Here is a 17,535-nt window from a genome sequence, read left to right on the forward strand (position 1 = left end):
CCCCAGAGCCTGATACTGGATGACCAAGCCCTGATGGAGGCTCAGTGTGCAGAGAAGGGCCCGACACCCGAGACCTTGAGAGCAGAGCCAGAGAACCAGCTACAACCCAGTAGGCCAGACTGGGCCATGGGGGTGACAGGGTGGGGGCAGCGAAGGGCAGCCTTCCCATAGCCCTGTATTCTCCTTGGGTCACCCCACAAGGTCGCTGGTGGGAGGGCATCCAGTGTTTATCCACCTCTTGCTTTTGTTCCTTGTTTCTCATTTTGGGGATTGAATGGGCTCTGGGGGCTTCAGAAATCAGGGCCCTGCACCCACCCATTCTAGCTATGGGGCATGGGGAGGGCCCCTGTTGGGGCTCAGAGGGTGCCTCGGGTGGAGAACCCAGAGAGTCTTCTGCCCCTCCAGCCTCTCAGGTGGGGCGCTGGTGCTCTCCACGACGTGGCCGTGCGCTGCTGGGGTCCCTGGGGCTGTTGGCTGGTGCAGGTGTCGGCTCCTGGCTCCTAGGTCAGTGCTGGGCGTTTGGTGGTTTGTGGAGGAACAAGGACAGGGAGGCCAGGTGCCGAGCAGGCATAGGTCGATGGGATGAGCGCCATCATCATCTACTCTGTGTAGACTTCAGGGGGATGGATTTAGGCTCCATGGAGAAGAAAGCTGAGTTCCACAGTGAGGGATGTGGGAGTTACTTGAACGAGTGATCCCAGGGCCTAGCCAGGCTTTCTCTAGAAATTTTTCCCCAATGAGAAATATATATATAGAGAGAGTAGGGCAGAGGCAAAGAGGGAGATGAGTGCTGTGCTTCTCCTGGGTGGGTTGGGTGGGGCCACCTACAGTGTGGTAGGGAAAAGTCCCAGGCGGCAGTTCTGCTTCACCACGGGAGTGTCTGGCTCTGCGCCTTGCCTCCCTCCTTTGAGAACCCCTCTGCTTCCCCAGCCTCTTCTCAGTGACCATCTCTTTGTTCTTCTCTAAAGTACTGTATCTGTGGCCAGCTACCTCTCAGCCTGTTCCTGGGACCTTGCAGGATGAGGAGATGACTTTGAGCTGCTCAGCAGCCAGCAGTGAGGAAGACCTGCTCCCCGTGCTCCCCAAAACAGGTGGGCTGCACTCCCAAGGCTGCAAGACTCCCTCAAGTCATCCTCCTCTGTCCCAGGCTACCTTCTTCCAGCTGGGGAAAGAGGAGCCGAGTGATGGCCCTCAATTCACTGCCTCCCACCTGCCTCCCCTCCTCTGGTGTGAGGGTGTTGACAAAGTCTAACCTTGCAACACTGACCTCTGCTTTGGGGCTTTTGGACCTCTGTGGGAAATGTCCTGATCTCTAGCTAGATCTCCACCCAGGAACCCACACTGCAAGGAGGGATGGATACTTGCTATTTGGGGTCAGAGTGAGCCAGAAATGTGGGAAAGAAGGTCTAGGTGTGTGTGTGTGTGTGTGTGTGTGTGTGTGTGTGTGTGTGTGTGTGTAGGAGTTCAGTGTGTGAGCAGCATGGTCACCTCCATGTCTGGGGACATCACTCCCCATTCTCCACCTGTTCCCCATTTTCCTCTCCCTTCCAGGTAGGAGATGGGGATCAGAAGGTCTGATTCTTCCCAGAGGCTGGGTTACAATAAGTTATAGACATTAGAACAAGGTTGGCGCCTTTCTTTTCCTCGCTCTGTGAGCTTGGGTGCATTATTTCTTTAAGCTTTCATTTTTTTCTCTATGAAATGGAAGTAAAAATATTTTATTCACAAAGTTGTAAGAATAAATCAAGCTAATATATAAAAAGAGCTTAGTGTAAAACCTGGGTGTTAGTCTGCTTGGGTTGCCATAACCAAAATACCATGGACTGGGTGGCTTAACTCATAGGCATGTATTTTTTTACAGTTCTGGAGGAGACTAGGAGTTCAAATACAAGAGTGAAAAATTCACTTTCTAGTGAGGATTCTCTCCCTGGCTTGTAGATGGATGCCTTTTTCTAGGGTCCTCTAGGGGTCTTTCTTCTGTCTGTTTGGAGAGAGAGAGAGAGAGAGAGAGAGAGAGAGAGAGAGAGAGAGAGACTGACTGTTCTTAGGAGTTCACCAGCCCTATCAAATCAGGGCCCCACCTCATGACCTTATTTAATTTTAATTGTATTTTTCAAGGTTTTCTTAAAATACAGTCACATTAGAGGGCTGAAGTTTCAACATAGGAATGTGGGGGGCAATTCAGTCCATACTCTCCTGGAAAAAGCAGACACTCAGTAAATGGTAACTATTACTCTCACGAGAGTTGAAATTCTGAGACCTCAACTTAAGTCCTGGACCTATGGCCTGCCAATTCTGTGATCACCTCTGTGCCTTGGTCTTCCTGCTGTGGAGGGAGGCGATGGTGACCCTCATTTCACAGAGCTGCCGTGATGATGAGTGACAGAGGCCTTCAAAGTGCATGGTTGAAACACTGAAAATCTCTACAAATAGGAGTTAGAGTGACCTTGACACTGGCCTAATGCCCAGGGAAACAGGTGCCTGGAGGGGAGACCTGGATGACTACTGAGGCCTCTTTGGGTCCCACAGAGCTCCAGATCCTGCTCTTCCTGCTCTGCCCCTGTCACTGCAGAAGGTGGGATGTGGCTTTCAATCTGTGTTTTCAGTCTCTTTCAGAATAAATAGTGAGGCCTTCTTGCTGGAAGCACAGGTGAGGGCCCGGCCAGGCTGGCTCCTGGTCTGCCATGAGGGCTGGAGCCCTGCCCTGGGAGTGCGGATTTGCCAGAGCCTTGGGCATCTCAGGTACTGGAAGCCACACCTGGAGAGGTGGAGGGCAGCCTGGTGGGTGGGAAAACCAGCTTCGGAGGCCTCTGTTGGTCACCATCAAAATACTTAACAAATAGCAAGAAGCCATTCTGGCCACCTTCTAGTCTCTTGGCATGATGCTGCTCTAGCTGTTTCTTTCCCTTGAGCATCTCCCTTATATAAGTAAATATATATATATTTATTGGTGCACTGTAGTCATACATCACAATGGAATACAAGACTTGTGATGGTATACAAACACACATCATCCAATTAGCCTTTATCCAATCCCCATCCCATTCCCCCCCCTTCCCTCGATCCCATGCTTGATTGGTGATTAACTTTGATACATTTGTTTACGAACATCATGAGTTTTAAAGAGATTCCATCCTCCCCAATCCCATCCCCTCTGATTGGCCACCTTAATTGCTCTTCTATAGGGCCCTTTCTTCAACTAGATCTCCTCCTATTACCTATTTCTTCCTAGTTTTTGCATATTAGGGAGCCCGCTGTGAGGCAAGGCCAGTGCTGGGGTCTCCAAGGCCGGGATCGGAGCCTGCAGAGGGGGTTAGGCCAGTGCTGGGGCCAGCAAGGCCAGGATCGGAGCCTGCTATGAGGCAAGGCCGGTGCTGGGGCCTCTGAGGCTGGGATCGGAGCCTGTCAAGGAGTGAGGCCAGTGCTGGGGCCAGCAAGGTTGGGATCAGGGCCTTCCATGAGACAAGGCTGGTGCTGGAGCCACTGAGGCCAGGATCAGAGTCTGCTGGGTGACCAGGCCAGTGCCGGAGCCATCAAGAGTGAGATCGGAACTTGCAATGTGGCATACACAGAGAAATATCACAGAAAATAAAAAACCAGATGCTTTTTTTTTTTTTTAAACAAATATAGCTCTTAGAAGAAGTCATTGTCATAGTCTCACTCAGTCACTATGCTGGTCAAGTATCTTGTGCACATTGCAGTTAGGATTAACCGGTGTCTCTCATGCTGCAATTTGAAGCTGATTTCTTCCTGTTCTGTTCCCTTCCTCTGCTGAGACTCATCCACTACAAGGGAGTGAACCTGTCTGAGATCAAGCTTAATAGCTCCCAGGAGTTTGCTCAGCTCTCTCCTAGTCTGGGAGGCCTCCTGGAGGAGGTGTGGCAACCCAGGTAGGGCTTTTGAGGTTAGGTGAGTGGGGTCCCTTCCTTACCTCCTAAGGGATGGTCCAGAAAAATTTTGTTTCAGGGGAGCCTAGTGGTGAGGACACTGGCAGTGTAAGGGGGACAGAGAGGAGGATTTCCCAGACATAAAGGACAAACCCGATTCACATGGGCCCTGCCCATCTCAGCTGCCATGTTATCTGTCTCTCACAAGAACTGCAGGGTTCACTGTTATTGCCACAGGATTTGGAATGTTACTGTTTTTTTTCTTTTTTCTTTTGGTACTAGGGATTGAACTAAGAGCCATTCTTTCTCTGTGCTACACCTCCCAGACATTTTTATTTTTTATCTTGAAACAAGGTCTTGCTAGGTGTTTGAGAGGTTCACTAACTTGCTGAGGCTGGCTTTGAACCTGTGAGCCTCCTGTCTCAGCCTCCCAAGGACTGGGATTACAGGCATGCACCACCACACCTGGGTGGAACATTACTCGTGTGCCCTTTTACAGGTGGGAAATTGAGGCTCAATGAGGGTAAAGAGTCTGATCCAAGGTCACATAACAGATAAGCAGCCGAGTCAAGTCTTGAAACCAAGCCCCTTTCTCCAGGCTAAGCGCTTTCTCAGTGCTGCTACATTTCATTTACTGAATAATTCTGGTGTCTCTGGAGAAAGATGGTTGATGTTGGCTCATTTTGGTTATTAGCTGCTTGGAGCCTCGGGAGTGTTTAAGAACACAGAGCAGGCCCTTCCCCAAACCCTGGAGGTGTGTTGGAGTGACCGGGGTTCAAGCTGAGAAGCCTCTGCCCCTGCCTGGGCTTTCTGAGCTGCCCAGAAACCTCCCGGGTTAGAGGAGTGGGTGCCCTGCAGCTGCTCTGCCACTCCTCATCCTCACCCCTCATCCTAGTCTGAGCTGTTCTCCAAGGCCCCTGCCGCCCAGCTCCACCCCGAGGCCTCAGGAATGGACTGGAGGCAGGAGGCCCCGGCCAGGTGTCTGTCTTAGATTCCTCGGTGGGCAAGTGGAGGGAGGTGTGGGGTGGATTCTTCAGGACAGCAGGAGGGCTGTGAACTTGAGAAACTAGAACCTAAGAGGACCAGGCATTGGGCTGCTCAGAGAACGGAATGTGTAAAGAAAGAGAAGAGTGTTTTGGTCAAACAGAATCGAGGCTTATGCTAAGAGAGAGGCGGAATCAAGGAGAGAAGGAATATGTGTATGCAGGGCCCAGACACAGGGTTTGGGGCAGAGCAGGAGAGGCTGGAGGAGCCCAGGAGAAGGCTCTAGTCGCTCATCCACTCAGGCTCCACTCATTCATCCACACGATGTGTATTTGTTCAGGGCCACTTAGTGGAGACAATAGAGCTTTCTCATCTCTAAATATTCCATTTGTAAATCTGGGCCTTGCTTGGATGGATCCTCAGGGACTGTGAAGGTTTTCTGTCACCCTCTGGAAGATTGGGCAGGATGTGCCTGCTGTCCTGGGGATTGCTTCCGAGCAGGGGCCCAAGCGTTGGTGGAGGTGGGAAGAGAATGGGGGGGGGAGGGGCGTGACAGCCTGAAGAACTGTTCGCCAACCCCCACCAACACCCTTCCTTCATGCTCTAGGGCGAGGGCCATCTCAAGGCGGCCCTGCCCAGCTTCTTGCTGCCTCTGTTTTGCAGGGACAACTGTACTTCTGGCCAGATCGTCTCTCTCAAATGCTCTGGTGAGTAGTGTCCTGGGCAAAGCAGTGGGACCCTGCTGCCCTGAGTGTGGAGGAGCCCTGCAGAGAGGCACCTGTCTGCCCATCTGCTGGCTGGGCTCCTTACAGATGCAGCCTGCCCAGACAAAGCCCTTGATGCTGTGTCAAATGAGCCCGGCTGACAATTTCCCTATGTGGCTACTGTCACTCTCTGCCTTGGCCTCTGGCTCTCGCTGCCCCTTTCTTCTGAAGACCCCCGAAGGTGGAATTGTTACTGGCCAGAGTAACCTGTAGCAGCTTTAGGAGAGTAGGGCAGATGCATGAGGGCCCAGGTGGGGAACAGTCTGTGGGTCCCTTTTACCTGTCTCCCTGTCTGTCTACTTTTCTGTCCTTCGGTGCTTCTACACAGCCATCTATACACTGGCACTTTGGCCCTACTGTGGGATGGGTGGGCATTAGGGCTCCATAAGTCTCACAAACATGGTTTCTGCTCTCTGCAAGCCTCCAGCCTGTCCCCAACCTGTAGGACCAGGAATGGTAACTGGGACCTGTCCACATTGGCTGCGCTCTCTTTCTGTCTCACCCTTTTCTCTTGGCAGAGTGTGGGGCAAGGTCTCTGGCTTCCCGGATAGTCGGCGGGCAGGCTGTGGCTCCTGGGCGCTGGCCGTGGCAGGCCAGTGTGGCCCTCGGCGCCAGGCACACGTGCGGGGGCTCGGTGCTGGCACCCCACTGGGTGGTGACCGCGGCTCACTGCATGCACAGGCAAGTCTCAGGCAGGGGGTGCTGGAGGGAAGGTCTCGGTTGTACCTTCTGTTGTCCTGCATAAAATGTCCATGTCCAATTGCTCTTTCCAGGTGTTTGTTCCAAATGGGCAAGGGTGATGATCTCCCTGTGGTACCAAATTCATCTCTGCAGGAATAGCAATGATTATATAAAGACTGGCTCTTTACACTCATTCAGTTTTGAAGTTCTTGAAATGCTGCTGCATTCAGAGCACCTGTGGCTCTTAAATGTTTATCCCCACTGTAATTAAATCATTTCCATGTAATTACTCATTGAATATCTTTCTTCCCCTTTAGACTAGAAATTTCATGGGAGCAGGGCCTCTAAGTCTTGTTTATCACTGAAAATCCCTTTGTAGATTTCTTCACTGCTCTGTTCCCACAGCCTAGAACAGTCCCTGGAATATAATAGGGGCTTAGTAAATATTAGCTGAGGGAATGAGGAGATGCATGAGGAATGAGCGAGTTCTTTGATCCTCTCTTCTCTTGGCGACAGGCAGGGCAGAGAGTACAAGCTCTGTTTTACTACAAGGAAACTGAGGCTGGGGAGGGAAGAGCCTCCCCAGGACCACACAGAGTAAGTGGTGAGACAGGATTGCAGGACATACTTGACTCAGCTTAGAGTTCCAGTTTCACCTAAAGCCTTTTGATGTTAAATCTGATGGGGAATCATTCAGGAAAGAGGCAGTTGCTGTTGCTGAACGATAGTGTCTTTGTTTCTCTATCAATCCTTGAGCATATATTAGGCACCTGCTGCATGCCCAGTATCCTTCCAGCTGCTTGGGGCATGGTCCTTGGGTCTCAGGAGCTCACAGGCTCTGTTAATAGCCTCTCTGACCGGCTTCCTCCCCTATCCCTTACTTATGAGAACCTCTTCCGTGCCTTCCTTCCCTGGGCTCAGCGTGTTCTCTCTGTGTGCAGTTTCAGGCTGTCCCGGCTGTCCAGCTGGCGGGTTCACGCAGGGCTGGTCAGCCACAGCACCATCAGGCCACACCAGGGGGCTATGGTGGAGAAGATCTTCCCCCACCCCTCCTACAGCGCCCAGTCTCATGACTACGACCTCGCCCTCCTGAGGCTCCGGACACCACTCAACTTCTCAGGTGAGGCCCTGGCTTTGGGAGAAGCAGGCTGGGGACTGTGGTGACAGGAGGCGGGATTAGGAAGGAGGAGAGGCCGCTGACATCTCAGGTGTCTTCTTGGGGCTGTAAAACGTAAAGCGTTCCTCTTCACAGTAGGGCTGAGGATGAGATTAGCTTTGAGATCCCAAGCAGAGCTTCATAGCTGCCTCCTCCACCATCAGTCTGCCCCAGAATTGTCCCAGGTCCCAGCCATTTTGTGATACGTTAGAGTTAAAGAGATGTCTTTTATTTTTCCAGCGTCCATCCCCTCAATCCTTTGTAACAACCCTGACAGGTAGAGCAGGTATATACGGACAAGGACATTGAAGTTTAGGGAAGGAACTGACCTTTCAAGGTCTCACATGTAGCAAACAGTTCCTGAGCGTGATGCCCTGACCTCAGAGCAAGGGTGCCTCCCCCCATAGAACCTGCCCTGAGGGTGGGGCCAAGAGGCAGCTGTCCCAGCGACTGCCCTCCCCGACATGCACCTGCATGTGAGCACTTTCCTGCACACACACTACCAGGAACACACACGGTCACATGCACACAGATGCACCTGTGTATGCTCACACACTCCTATCCACAGACAGGCTTACATCACACACTCGTGAGCACACTTACACACTCACGCACTCAGCACTCCTCCTCTTGTCATCATCTGTGGCCTTGGGTTTCCTAATCATAGCTATATGTGTTTTGCAAATCTTATCACACATGTGAACCATTGCTGTATAGTTAATATTCCCAAATTGAGTGAAATAAGTATATTTTGAAAGGAAAACTGCTGGGCATGGTGGTGCATGCCTATAATCGCAGTCCTTGGGAGGCGGAGACAGGAAGATCACAGTTTGAAGCCAGCCTCAGTAATTTAGAAAGCTCCTCAGCCACTTAGTGAGACCTTGTTTCAAAATAAAAAATAAAATAGGGCAGGAGATATAGCTTGGGGTAGAATGACCCCTGGTTCAATCTCTCACTCTTTTTTTTTTTTTTTTGTGGGTCTGGGGATGGAACCCAGGGACATTCGACCTCTGAGCTACACCCCTTGCCCTATTTTTTATTCTTTATTTTGAAACTGAGTCCCACTGACTTGCAGAGGGCCTCACTAAGTAGCTGAGGCTGGCCGCGAACCGCGATCCTCTGGTCTCAGCATCCTGATGCTGGGATTACAAGCATGTGCCACCATGCCCGGCTCCTGGTTCAATCTCTAGTAACACACACACACACACACACACACACACACACACACACACACACACATCTAGTAATTGAAGAACCTATATTGCTAGTATATATAGTTGTTACTACAATAGTACTCAGTAACCACAAGAATATGTGCTGTGAACGCACAGCAGTGTTTACATTCTAGATTCTCTGCAGGAGTTTTTGAGCCTGGCCTGCTTTCTTCTGTTCATATGGGAGAGTGACAGTATTAAACCAACCAGTCTTTTCTTGATATAATTGGAAGGACTGTAAGGAACTGCAAAGGAAATAGCTCTCTCCTCAAGTGAATCTGTGTTTATGAAATAGTGTGTTCACGTACTACCTAAAATCATGCTTGGCTCCACCCATAGGTTGCTTAAAATGCTTTTGAAAATACTGCCCCAAGAGGGATCCCATATCCTAGGAAAAGCCCAAATGGGTGCTCAGTAGAAGCTGGATCTGTAACCCCAGTAATTGGGAGGCTGAGATAGGAGGACCACAAGTTCAAGGCTAACCTTAGCAACTTAGTGAGACTCTCAGTAACCTAGTGAGACCCTATTTAAAAATAAAAAAATAAAAAGGGCTAGGGGTATAGGTTGGAGGTAGAATGCCCCTGGGTTCAGTCTCAAGAAGAAAGAAAGAAAGAAGGGAAGAAAGAAAGGAAGAGAGGAAGGAGGAAAGAAAGAAGGAAATAAGTAATTAAAAAGGAAAAAATCGGGTATCTAGGGCCAGAAGGAACTTTTATTCTCCCCTTATTCTCCACACAGGATGTGGGGTGGGCAGATTGCCCCCATCTAGAGGGCGCCATGCACAATGCGGTTTGTACACTGTCCTATAGGTCAGGCACTACCCCCAGGGTGGGTAGTGCCTGACCTATAGGCCTGTCCAGGAAGCCTGTCTGGTGTAGACCAGGCACCAGGGATCTTGAGAACCTTTGCTCAGGCTTTGCTGGAGGGAAGCCAAGCCTGAGCAGAGACAAGGGCCACCATGTTTGTGCCTCTCCACAGATACCGTGGGTGCCGTGTGCCTGCCAGCTGAGGAGCAGCATTTTCCAGCAGGCTCTCAGTGTTGGGTGTCTGGCTGGGGCCACACTGACCCCAGCCACAGTGAGTCAGCGCCCAGGGCCCTCAGTGCAAATGGGGAGGGGTGCATCCTTCTCCAGGGTGAGACACCTTCATTCCCTGGCCACATGGCGGTGCTAGCCTCTTTTTCCCTTGCATCACCTTGCAGTTGTGGGGGATCCAGTCTCCCCTGCATGGGCCTTTCTGTTCAACCACTTAGGTCCTCCCTGAGACCAGACCATTTTATACCCCCTCCCCTGTCCCAGGAGTGCCATGGCCTCGGTTTTTGGTGTATGTATCAGTTATATGCCTCTTATTGTCCTTCTCAGCCCTGACATCTGACCAGCCCCATCACCAGGTCCATAGCCCCTGCCCCAGCCTCCCCGCATTGAGCTTTTCTTATCTCTGGGCCCTTCAACTTCTCCCCTCTTGCTGCTCTGCTCTTGCTGGACTTGCTCAGTACACTGCAGCCTTTCTGGGTGTCTCCCACAGCCCACAGCTCGGACACCCTGCAGGATATGGTGGTGCCCCTGCTCAGCACCCAGCTCTGCAACAGCTCATGCGTGTACGGCGGGGCCCTCACCCCCCGCATGCTGTGTGCCGGCTACCTGGATGGGAGGGCCGATGCATGCCAGGTATGGCCTGTGGTGGAGGGAGGGGACAGGGGCTGCTGCTGCCTAGCCCCTGGCCTGTGCATGTTGGTGCTGTGAGACAGCCTTTCTGGGAGGAGAGCATGTGCTAAGGGCTTATGGAGGGTGAGGCCTGCAGGGGCCTGGGAAGGGGATTCCATTCCCAGAGTGTTAGCAGAAGTTCCTCCACCAGGAAAGTCTGACTGGCTGTTTCTCTATTGTCTCCATGCCTGGATCCCATAGGGGGATAGCGGAGGCCCCCTGGTGTGCCCAGAGGGGGACACATGGCACCTGGTGGGGGTGGTCAGCTGGGGGCGCGGCTGTGCAGAGCCCAATCACCCAGGCGTCTACACCAAGGTAGCCGAGTTCCTGGACTGGATCCGTGACACCATGCGGGTGAGTGTGGGGTAGGGGTGGGGCTGGGTTTTTTTTTAAAGGAACTACCCTTGGACACCGTGAACCTCATCCCTTAATCCTGGGCTCTGCTCAGGTCTGGAGAGGGGACTCAAGTCTGTTCTCCAGTGTGGGAAAAGGAAAAAGTGATGCTTTTAGCATTGGATTTTATTAATTTAAGCATTAACTGTGTAACTGGGCAAGACTAGATGTGGGTTTGTTAGCCTAGCCCTGCCATTTCCTGGCTGACCTTTGGTAAGTTTCTACTCTTGATAAACCTCAGTTTCCTGGTCATAAACATCCCAGCTATGCTATGTGCTACTATGAAGATCAAGTGGGATTAGAGCTGAGTAATGCCTGCCACAGTGCCGGGCTTAGCACGAGCGATTCATAGCGTTATTTATGTATTTTTCTATTATTACCATTCGTCCCTGGACTCCCAAGTGGTTCTTAGTGGCTGCATTCTCTATACTATGGAGAAAGCACAGCACTTAGCAGTTTGAGTTTGCCTCTAATAAAGTTTTTGCGTGACAGCAGGCTTCATCTGTTCATTGAGGGGTTCAATCGTGTGCATCAAAGCACAGTATTTATATTAGGTACTTTACAAAAGCAGGCAGTGATAAAGAAAAGTATCTTTCTCCAAGGCAGGACACCAAAGCACCTGGGAGATGATATACTTTAAAGATGATATACTTTAAAGGGGATATATATATATGTCAATCTTCTCATTCAAATCTTCGAAAAAATCTAGAGTAGCAGACATTTTTAACCCCATTTGATAAAAGTGTAAATCAAGGTACTGAATAGTCAAGTGATTTTCTAAAATTAAAATCACTTGGCTGGTGTGTGGTGGAGCCATGCCATGAATCCAGCCTTTTCCTCTTTTGGTCCAGGACTCCCTGTTCTAAGTCCTGTTGTTTCTTCCAATCTCGCTTTATACCAGCAGCATCATGTCTTCTGGGCTCTCTGGCAGGTTCGCTAGCTGGAGAAGCAGCAGCAGCCACTGACACAGGAGGCATGGAGCTTCTACAACTGCACGATGGATGCACAAGTATCACCACAGGCCAGCAGCGGCTCACTCCACCTCTTCCCTCGGGCCTGATTTCTCTTCCTTCCTTCTCATCAGAGAGGCTCCACAACAGGAGAGAGACTGGGGCTGGGCTGGAAGTGCTGGGGGAGTCGGGGTAGAAGGGGGAGGGAGGAAAAGGCCAAAGAGGCTGCTGGCAGCAGCTGGGGCATCTTGAGGGAGGCTGCTGAGCAGGTGCCTGAGGTCCTGCCTTCTCCCCATGCCCTAGGATCCCATAGCTCAGGGCTTCTGGTCAGGCGGGGTCAATGCTGGATAGCCCAGGTTAAGTGCATGGGAGTCAGGACCCTCCCTGCTTCCCTGGTGACCTCGCCTGTACCCTGTTCTCACTTGGCTTTGGCAGGCCCTGCAAAACAAGGAGTTATAACAGGGTATTAGTGTTAAAACGCCGGTTCTGTGAACTGGTCTGAAGAATCTGTGATTAAATTGAAATGATGTGTAGTCTTGATCTAATTTGCTTCCCCATCTCTCGTTTTAAGTTTTTTTTTTTTTTTAATTGATTCTGTGGATTGAACCCAGGGGTGTTCTACCATTGAGCTACCACTCCCCCAGTTTATTCTTTTTTTTTTTTTAATTTTGAAACAGGGTCTTGCTAAGTTGCTAAGGCTGGCCTTGAACCTGTGGTCCTCCTGTCTCACCCTTCCACCTCCTGGGATTACAGGTGTACACCACCACACCCAGCTCTCCTCTGCTCTCATTCGTAAGTTATGAGATAAAAATACAATTTTGTTTCTATACATATTTCTGGAAGCTTTGGTGCTGACTCCTCATCTACTCCAGACTTCTGGCAGGTGCCTAATTATTTCTTTAATTTGTCCAATTCTACATGTGATGATCTGCAGGGAAAACCCCAGTTGCCCTGGGCCTCTGTGCCTTCGAGTCCGAGAACCACTTAGTTTGGTGCTGCCTCCGGGAACCTTTCGCTGCAAAGCCATCTCTCCCTCGCCACTCCTTTCAAGACTGGATCTTGGGGCTTAGGGAGCTCTCTTCCTGAGTTTACGCCCAGTCAGCGTTTTCCTGGTGAAGCTGCTCCTCTTCTTTCTCCTCTCTAGCAATTAAAATGCAATTGGCATCTTGTTTTCCAAAACTGCAATGAATTTTTTATCGTGCTCACCGAAGGAAACGCAATTAGTGTTGAGCAATAGCAGAACTTTGTGAGTCCCTCAGCATTTTTTTTATTTTGAAGGGTTGTACAAGTGATTCTTCCCTCCTGGAGGGTCTGCTCCCTTCACATGAAGTGCACTAAAGCACAGGGGCCTCCATTTACTGTCGGCCTTATTACCTGGAGAACTGGTTGCTAGGAGTCAGCTGTCAAATCACAGAAGCAATGCAGGAGAGGTTCTGGTGGCGGTCAAAATAACTCCAGTCTCAGGTTTCCCTGGGGAGGGAGAAGTCAGTAGTAAATCTACCCATTAAGATCTTTTCTGTGTATTACATGTCAGCCACAAACATTTGATTATTTAAGAGAAAATGATTTATGATTACTATTATTATTATTATTATTTGCGGTTCTGGGAATGGAACCCAGGGGCATTGTACCTCTGAGCTATACCCCCAGCCCTATTTTTTTAGTCTTTTAATTTTTGAAACAGAGTCTCACTGAGTCATGAAGGGCCTCGCTAAGGAGCTGAGGCTGTCCGTGAACCGCGATCCTCCAGTCTCCGCCTCCTGAATGCTGGGATTACAAGTGCGCTGATGACGGCGCTGATGATGATGATGATGATGATGATGATGATGATTACCATGCAGACCTTTCAATAATCAGTAACATTTGAATAATACTTTACAGTTTAAGATCCTGCTCATGTGTGAGATCTTCCAACATCTATGTGATAAAGATAGTATTACTATTATCCTTTAATTTTAATTTTAAAATTTTTGTTCTAAGGATTGAATCTAGGGGCATTCTACCTCTGAACTATACCCTTAGTCCTTTTAAATTTTAATATAGACCTAAGTTCTTGAGGGGCGGTATTACTAAGTTTCTGAGACTAGCCTTCACCTTGTGATCTTTCTGTCTCAGCCTCCCAAGTACTGGGATTATAGGCCTATGCCACCACACAGAGCTATCCCCATTTTATAGACAAGAAAAATAGTCCAGGGAAATTGACTCCTTCAAGACCACCTAACTAGGATGTCCCAGAGCAGAGATGTGAACTGTGGGTCATTTCACTACAAATCCACATCACTGTCTTGCAAATGGATGAGTTAGATGGTCGAGCACTGCTCTGAAGTGTAGAATTGGAAGGTACTTGATCATACCACCTGGCCCAGTCACCTGCCCACAGTAATGCATCGCTGTGCCTACCTGGCATAGGTGAGGCAATGGAAACCCAAGAAATTAAAAGGCTCCTGCCAGAGACCCTTCTTGGGAAATAGTCTTCAAAACTTCAACTTCTCCCTGGGATTAATGATCTGAATTAAACTTCATAAATGACTGACTCCCCTAGGAGAACTGTGAGAGCACGCTAATTAAAATTTGCTGATAGCGATTTCCTACTTACCTACAGAAGCTCCGGGGTGGCCTTTGTCAGGTGCCAATTGATCTGTAGACCCTGAAGCTCTCACTTGCCTTCGCCAGCATCCGCCAGGTCAGCTCTTGGAAAGAGAAGAGAACCAAGTGAGCTGGGGGTGGCTCTGTTCTCTCGGCCTGGGTCTGGAATGTAGGGCAAAGGTGCATCAAGGAAGGATGAGAAGACTCAGGCCCAGATTGGTGCTAGTGGAGACCAGCTGGGCGTCCAGCTGAGCTGAGCTCTGAAGGGAACCCGCAGGTACAGAAGCCGACTGTCTTATTGGAGTGATGGGACTTATTTGCAATAAATTATTAGTGACCACCCAGGCAAGAAGCTGAATGGGGATATGGTAATTGCTAAGGGAGCTCCAAGTGTCCTTGTTTAATAAATCAGGCCATTTCTGTGTGGGAAACCTACACCCTCCTCCTCGAGTATCCAGCACCCCACTTGCCTGGGTAGGACGTTGGAGCCTCCTGACTTCCCCAGAAGGTGGCTCCTGGTTACCAAGTCTGGGCAGGAGCCCTACTCTCTTGTCCTTCTTCATGGGTATGGGGTCTCAAGGATGCTGAGGGGTGCAGTGTCTCATAACACCTTCATGGATGCTACATTTCTAAGTTGCTGAGGCTGGCCTTGAGCCTGTAATCCTCCTATCTCTCCACAACCAGCACGTGTGTGTGTGTGTGTGTGTGTGTGTGTGTGTGTGTGTGTGTATTTTGTTTATTTTTTGGTCCCAGAGATTGAACTCAAAGGGCATTCTGTCTCTGAGCTATACCCTCAGCCCTTTTTATTTTTTATTTTAAAACAGGGTCTCAAAAACAAAAACAGGGTCTCACTGTTGCTGAGGGTCTTGATCCTGCATTTCTAGAAGGGTTGCTGGAACAAGGGGACAGAGTCACCCCATTTTTGTTTTAAAGATACTGGGCTCGGCCGGGCGTGGTGGCGCACGCTTGTAGTCCCCGCGCTTGGGAGGCGGAGACAGGAGGATTGTGCAGGTTCGAAGCCAGCTGCTCTGGCGTAAGAGACCCTGTTTCCAAATAAAATATAAAATAGGTCAGGGAGTGTAGCCCGGAGGTAGAAGGGCTTCCAGGAACCCCAGTACCACCAAAAAAAAAAAGATACTGGGCTCACCTGCAATGGGACAAAACCGTAAATGCTAAAAACTGGAGCAGCATCTGTCAGGAGGTGTTTTCCCTAGTCCCTTTGTTGTTTTGTTTTGTTTTCCTCCTCTCCCCTTTCCTGACCATGCATATTGGACCCTCCTGGCTGCTCAAACTCAAGGAGAGTCCACCTTCACCTGCCCCCTTCAGCCTTTCTCAGTATCCAGGTCTGGTTCCTCTCTACTTCTTCATCAGACATACGAACGTTAACTCTGCATTCACCCCACTCTCAGGACGGACTCCGCTTCCTACTAAAAACATGAAGCCCAGAGTTTACTGGCTTAAAAAAATGGTATTAGGGATGGAACCCATGGATATTCTTCTCCCAACATACACCCCCCAACTCTTTTTAAAAATTTAAAAAAAAAACTTTTGAGCTGGGTGTGGTGGTGCACGCTTGTAATCCCTGCGCTTGGGAGGCTGAGACAAGAGGATTGCACAGGTTAGAAGCCAGCCTCAAAAACTTAGTGAGGCTCTCAGCAACTTAGTGAGACCCTGTTTACAAATAAAATATATAAAATAGGGCTGGGAGTATAGCCCGGAGGTAGAAAGGCCCTGAGTTCCACTCCCAGTACCACCAACCAACCAACCAATGAACCAAAAAAACAAAACAACCCTGTTGAAACAGGGTCTTACTAAGTTGTTGAGGGTTCTTGAAGCTGACCTCCAACCTGTGATCCTCCTGTCTCAGATTTCTCAGTATTAGGATAATAGGTATGTGCCACCACGCCCAGGAAAAAAAATTAATCCTTTTGCCTAAGTCAGGCATCGCACCGCATGCCCATAATACTTGGGAGGCTGAGATAGGAGGATTGCAATTTCAAGGTCAGCCTCAGCAACTTAGTGAGACTCTGTTTTAAAATATACAGTAAAGTAGGGCTGAAGGTGTGGCCCAGATCTAGATCTCCTGGGTTCATTTCCCAGTACCAAATAAAATAGAAGTAAAAGACATCTTTCCCCATCATCCTCTGCCCAGCGTTGTACCTTAGGTAAAAGGTTGAAGGGCAAGTGAGCTCCTTAACCTGGCAGCATCAGCTTCCCAGGTCACTCTGACATCCAGGGGCATGTGCGCAGCCTCAGAGGCCTCGGTTCTACAAGAACAGATGCAGTTCTCTCCTACCATGAAGACCACAAATGCTTCCCTTCTTCCCTTCTCCACTGACAGCTCCTAGGCTGGCCATGGGATCTCTCCTTCCCCCATGCAAGCCCGGCAGCATACTCAGGCTTCCCCTCATGCAAGAGGTAGAAAAGTGATGAAAGTCTGGGGCTAGCAGAACCACCACAGATACACAGTCCAGACCTCTCTCTGGACCTCGGCACATGCCAGGCTCGGGGAAGGACAATCACTTTCTACAGTCCCTTGGACTTCATCCAACCTCCCAGTTTGCCCATGATTATCCTGATTTTCATACCCAAAGACCCAATATCCCAGAAAAAACCTTGATTCTTGGGCAAACTAGGGCAGAGGATGGTCAGCCTAAGCTCATTGCCCTCTTCTATGTAAAAGGAGTTCTGTAAAGTACAGTGCCCCTCAGCCTCCTCCCAACTTCTTTTAGCCTTATCGAGCATGTGGGAACCCTCCCTGGTGCCCAGAGTTGGAGGGGGCTGGTCCCAGGAGCTCCTGAGGTCTGGATTGTCTTGCAAAGGCAGCGGCATCCATACTGCCTTTCTTCCACAGAGTCCATAGCTGACCTGGTGACCTCTTCCTACCCAGAGTGCCTGTGAGCCAGTAGCCGGAGCAGCTTGACTTCACCTCTCCTAATGTTTTAACTGAAGAGCCTGGTCCTCCTGGGCCTGGATATTTGCTGGCAGTTGCGGGGAGGCTGAGCAGGTGAGCAGGGAAAATGTCACTCCAGGAATCCATGAATATTGATTTCCCAGTTTTCCCAGGCCTCACTGACTTCTGGTCCCCAGAACCTGGTTCTGGGCTCAGCATGTAACAGATGCTGGCTGAGAGCGGTTGAACCCATGCAGGGGGAAGGGACCTGCCGGCCCCACAGGAGCAGGACGGGCCTCTTCTCCTGGCCTCTGCCTTGCGGAGGTA

General features: G+C 50.1%; 1 protein-coding gene across 1 annotated transcript; it reads left to right on the forward strand.

The window, feature by feature from the left end:
* Positions 1-326: 326 nt before the first annotated feature.
* On the forward strand, positions 327-15,754 carry TMPRSS5 (transmembrane serine protease 5; the record flags this gene model as incomplete). The annotated part of the gene is made up of 12 exons (XM_080719941.1): positions 327-504; positions 969-1,091; positions 2,607-2,742; positions 3,777-3,890; positions 5,535-5,578; positions 6,154-6,316; positions 7,258-7,436; positions 9,662-9,760; positions 10,208-10,350; positions 10,588-10,740; positions 14,374-14,441; positions 15,652-15,754. 12 exons carry the CDS (start codon positions 327-329, stop codon positions 15,752-15,754), a joined length of 1,503 nt encoding a protein of 500 aa, XP_080576067.1.
* Between the last annotated feature and the right edge of the window lie 1,781 nt (positions 15,755-17,535).

The sequence above is a fragment of the Muscardinus avellanarius genome (genome assembly GCF_963383645.1).
Source record: "Muscardinus avellanarius genome assembly, chromosome: 1".
Classification (NCBI taxonomy): Eukaryota; Metazoa; Chordata; class Mammalia; order Rodentia; family Gliridae; genus Muscardinus; species Muscardinus avellanarius.